The sequence below is a fragment of the Erpetoichthys calabaricus genome, chromosome 3 (assembly GCF_900747795.2).
Source record: "Erpetoichthys calabaricus chromosome 3, fErpCal1.3, whole genome shotgun sequence".
Classification (NCBI taxonomy): Eukaryota; Metazoa; Chordata; class Cladistia; order Polypteriformes; family Polypteridae; genus Erpetoichthys; species Erpetoichthys calabaricus.
Window position 1 is genome coordinate 182,504,079 of NC_041396.2, and position 5,217 is coordinate 182,509,295.

At 41.2% G+C, this 5,217-nt stretch overlaps 1 protein-coding gene across 1 annotated transcript; it reads right to left on the reverse strand.

Moving 5' to 3' along the window:
• Positions 1 to 301: 301 nt before the first annotated feature.
• On the reverse strand, positions 302 to 4,243 carry marcksa (myristoylated alanine-rich protein kinase C substrate a). Its single transcript, XM_028797579.2, has 2 exons — positions 3,847 to 4,243; positions 302 to 2,300 (listed from the first exon to the last, which is right to left on the reverse strand). Exons 1-2 carry the CDS (start codon positions 3,943 to 3,945, stop codon positions 1,545 to 1,547), a joined length of 855 nt encoding a protein of 284 aa, XP_028653412.1. The 5' UTR covers positions 3,946 to 4,243; the 3' UTR covers positions 302 to 1,544.
• Between the last annotated feature and the right edge of the window lie 974 nt (positions 4,244 to 5,217).

Below are 5,217 nucleotides of genomic sequence, written 5' to 3' on the forward strand. Positions count from 1 at the left end.
GCACTCGTGTTCCACAAACAAGACTATAAAGCAGATCAAAAATTGAACAGCCCATCTTAACGCGCTCATCTACAGTGTTAGTCAGTTGACCACAAGAGGGCGATGCTAATCCATAGAACACATGACCAGTGCTTAGTGGCTCAAAAGAAAATAGTGCATTTTGGACCATCAAACACTCATGCCACACATTTGGCTGTGTAGCAATATACACTATTCTCCAATTGCAGGAATATGCTTGAAGTCCCTACCCATAAATAGTCTATCCTACACAGGTCTTATAAAGCAGAAAATGACTCAGATGTCAAATTTTATTCACATTTATTGTCGCTTTTAGTGTGCTCTTACAGAAAATTAGAACACCTTAAGCAGGAGGAGTTTTAATAGCAATTTTTGTAAGCAAAGTTACATTCCATCTCTAAGTCAAATTGGTCAAAGCTTCTCCAGTATTTACAAAAAAATAATAAAAATAAAAAAAAAAAAAGACGAGATGCTACACAAAAACCATTGCATCTGAGATTTTCCTTATTTGTCAAGGTATCACTGGAAAAAGAAAAAAAAAAAAAACTGTCTGCTGTAATCAAACATACCACAGTATAAACAGTAACCATTCCACTTATCACAGCTTGGTTGAATTTAAAATTATTTAAAAGGTCTTCCAGGATGAAATTTGTATTTATTATTTTACAAAAATGAGCAGGGTGGAAAAAGAGCTGCAAACTTCATGTGCTTCTTGATATCAAGATTTCATTTATACAATAATCACAGTTAAAAACACCCTGCTGGTAATACATAATTACATTTTTATTAAAGGTCATAAAACCAGCAATAAACAATAAAGCCTATACAACTTTTATTTCTACTTAAATCACCAACTGGTACAGCTAAAGAGATAAGTGAAAAGCTCCTATGATTTATTTTATCAATGACTTGCTAAAACTAGATTTTCTGGGAACTGGATTTTTGTTTCTTGTAAAAATGACTTAGTGTTGTAAACCTTATGGTACACCTCTCACACAAAGACATTGTAATGTTATTGTTTTTCTTTTACATTGTATTGTGTGGCACAGCTGTGCCACTTTCATTAACCCCACTTCCCCAAATTTCATTTACACTCAGTAACCCCCCCCCACCCAAGCCCACCCACAGCTACCCACCCACCTCCTTCATACCATGGGCATGTCCATACATTTGACAAGTTTATATCCTGTATAAAAAAAAAAAAAAAAAAATGCAAAATATGCAAAATACTTTTAATACTGATGAAAAAAAAAAAAAAAAAAAAAAAGGAAAAAAAGGGGTAGAACAGGGCTCATTCCTCAAGCCCCTCACTTCCACCGCTTGTTGGAATGGTGGATACAGAATGAAAGGAGGAGTTTTGCGGGAACTGGAATAAAGAAAAAAATTGAAAGAAAAAAAAAAAAACTGCTTTAAGATGTCCCTGGTTGTACACACGTTCTCCAAAACCAGTACCTGGCACCACTCCAAACAAACAAACAGGGAAAAAGTTCTTTGATTATCTTTATGTGCTCCAGGTGTTACATGCCTTATTCTGCCGACTCTGCAGCTGCAGTAGCAGGGGCTTCTGGACTTGACTCAGAAGGAGCATCTTGTGTAGCAGGTGCTGGTTCCTCTGCCTTTGCTGGCTCCTGCTCAGCAGGCTTTGCTTCAGCTACTGATGTCTTCTCCTCTGTGGCAGGCTTCTCCTCCCCCTGTTTAACTTCCTCAGCTGTTGGGGCAGCTGCCGCCTCCTCCACAGCAGGCTTATCAGCAGCTGCCTCCTCGGGTTTGGCCTCTTGCGAGGAGCTCCCCTCTTTTGCTTCTTCTGTGGAAGCAGTGGGCGTGGCCTCTTGAGTCGGCTTCCCATTTTCTGTGCTAGTGGTTTCAGGCGCTGCTGTTGCAGCAGCCTCATCTTTCACCTCCTCTGCTGAAGCACTGGCTGCCCCTTCATTCTCCGCTCCCTCTCCAGCATCTTTTTTATTCTTCTTGAAGGAGAAGCCACTAAGTTTAAAAGATTTCTTGAAGGAGAAGCGCTTCTTTTTCTTTTTGGGAGTTTCGTTGCTGGTAGAGGGTGTGGCCCCCTCCTCTGTCTTAGGAGAGCTCTCCTCAGTTGGGGATGCGGCTTCAGTGTTCTCCTTATCACCTTCTGTACTCTCCTTGTCTGCTGCAGCGACTTCCGATTTTTCCCCTTCCTCTTTTGGACCTTCATCGGCAGGAGCACTTCCATTTGCTTGCACTTCCTCTTTGCCAGCTTCTGCCGCTGCTGGTGATGCATCACCATTTACCTTCACGTGTCCATTTTCCTATAATTGGCAAAGGTGGAGGGGAAAAAAGAAAATTTAAATTTGGCTGCAATGACTATCCACCCATAGCAAACAATTACAATGGTGATTTAATGCAACGATAGTGTTAAGCCACGACTAAATGGAAAAACTCAAAACAAGTAGACTTCATTTGCTAATCAGTGTCCATGCCTATCCGTGGGCGACCTGTGGGGGTGGCTAGGCGAATACACGGGTTGTTAGGCCAGTTATAAGATCAAACGGTAGCTGTCTGGATTTAAATACTTAAAACCGGGCAAGCAATAATATTTTCAAAAATCACCCCATATCCCACGCCTCTACGACCTAGACCCGCTCCATGTCTCAAAATTTGCACCTTAATGCCACGCCTCTTTAAAAAATGCCTAAATGGCAATCCCAATGGAAATGACTTTTAAATGCACCAATACACATCCGAATCTAAAGTTGCTGTCGACATGCCCCGCTTTTCTGAGTGTACAATCCGACCCAACATACTCAACCGCGACTGAATGTTTGCAACCCCAGAGAGATCGGATGGACGTACTACGCGGGTGACTCTCTCCAATTCTCCACACTAGGAGGCGCTGGAGCTCCGCACGCGCTTGAGTAATCAAAGAAACGGCATCTCATTAAAACTGCAGATCACGCTTTCCCCCGTTCATATCTCACGGCACAATTGTAGCCGCCACCCAAAAAGGAGATAACATACTGTCCAGCATAATGGAAATAAAATTAAAATTAAAAAAAAAACACATACAAACACCTTACAACCGAAGTAGCTTGGCTCAGCTGAGCCGTTACTCAGAACAGTTTAATTAGGAGACGTGCGAGCGCGGTAGCGCAAACCTCAATTCAGCCTACAGATACGAGGGCGCGCCTTTTGTCTCATCTCGTTCACTTCACACAATCTACAGAAGGACAAAGACAACTAGTCAGTGAGTATTCTTTCAAAGCATTTCAAAAGATGTAAATGCTAAATGTTAAATGCACAAAACGAGGAATAAAAAAAATACCAAAGAATCCCTGCTATTTATTGCCGCAAAACTATATATGTGGAAGCGGATTATAAGGACCGCTTGGGCTTTCGAAATGCTGCATGCATTCATTCGCTCGCTTACCCCTTCGCTTCAAACAAAGCGCCGTTTGGAGACGCGTTCGCTCGCACACATTCTCTGAATGTGGAATGCTTTAACGGGGGGAAAATGTAAAGGTCGCGCTTGTTATATAAAATACAATGTTTCCATCGGCAGATGAAGCAAATACAAAATTGTCCAATGCCTATAGACACGTTGCAAAGGGTTCGAGTTGCTCTAGGTAAAGCCAAAAAACCACACCACATACACATCTAAATCAACCAACAATCAATTGGCGTGTCTACTTAACGTATTTTTCCCATTTGTTACTTATATTCAAAACTAATTAAAAAAACGGTCAAAACCAAATAAGTGTACACAGAACATTCCAAGTAGCCCAGTGGAAAAGACGCACACGGTACACACCTCCATCTCACAATTCAATCATTAAAAGGATGCATTTTTAAAATTACCTGTCCATTGGTTTTGGTAGGCGAGGCAGCAACAGCTTCTCCTGGCTTTTCGGCGGCAGTTTCGCCTTTTGCATTGGTCTTGGAGAATTGCGCTCCCATGCTTTCTGTCCAACAAAGAAACAAACCGATCCAAGGCAGGGAACAAAGACCTTCGCCTCTTTCTTATACGCTAGTGAGCAACAGAAAGATCCCCCACTTCGGAAAAAAAGTTTACTCGAGAAATAAATCGAAGTCCCGCAGCAACGCAAAAAAAGGGGCAAACCGACACAAAACAGCGTGCCAAGTTAAGAGGAGTAATAAAAAAATCCTAGATTTGTAGCAGTGTGCTGTAGACAGCCTGGAAAATGGAGAAATCTCCCTTGTTGCTAATAAGATGCAGAGTCCAACGCCCAAGTGCACAGATGAATGGGCATTCCGAGCGATGACGGCATCGACAGCCGGCCCTGGCCAATCAGAGAGCATCCTTCCGGAGAAGGGCGGGGATTCGAATGCGAACGAACAATGGAGCTTGAGGATTGTCCCAAAGCTGAAAAAAGCAACTCGCTACAACTACACCTTCCTTGAATTCAATTATTTCATTAAAGCAAGTTTTTCACTTTTGTCCTTAAATTAATAATCCGATTAACAACAGGAGGAAAACGTAAACCAAAAATATTTATTTAGTGTGTTTGGACTCCTTCCCCTCGGGGTTTGATCATTTTTTTCCTGGTATGGATATATATTGGATATTTAATGGTTTAATTGGGTTTAGGTATGCTGGTTTTTCTTTTTAATTTGTGAAAGACCTGGCTATCGGACTTAAATGATAAGAGGATTCATACGGAATTATCGCGGTTGAGGAGTGTGGTGCTGCAATAACCCAACTTGCGAGCTTTTAAATCGGACATTTACATAAACTGAAAATATTTTTTTCTAGCAAACAGCCCACTTACTTGGAGGGAGGGTGTCTTCTTTATATAAGTTAATAATACACATAGATCTAGCAGCTGACCACTTCGATGGATGCATTTTTAGCATCCATTGGTCGCACAGAATGCCAGCACTGTGTTTGTACACAGCATGTTTGTGATTTTTTTTTCTTAAAGGTCCGTGTTTTGGGTCAAATGAATGCAAACTCTGTTATTTGTCTCTAAAGATACGTAATACATTGAAGGCTAGATTGTGCTTGTCTCCGATCTTTTATTATAAGGATGGGATAAGGGCGTGTTCTGCATGAACGTACGTAAAAAGCGTTGGCTTCTCCCTGTGAGCATGGTTGTTGAAATTGTTCTCATGCTTATGAGTTCTATCTTTTCATTTATTTATATATTTAAATCCAGCGTGAATTTTATTTTCTGTATGTGGATTGTATAGCCTCTGGAAGAAAATATT

What these genes read in the sequence shown, in the direction of transcription:
- marcksa (XM_028797579.2), bottom strand. Translation starts at nt 3,945, where the DNA reads ATGGGAGCGCAATTCTCCAAGACCAATGCAAAAGGCGAAACTGCCGCC. An exon ending in CTACCAAAACCAATGGACAG is followed by an intron (nt 2,301 to 3,846) that starts GTAATTTTAAAA and finishes TGCCAATTATAG; the next exon opens with GAAAATGGACACGTGAAGGT.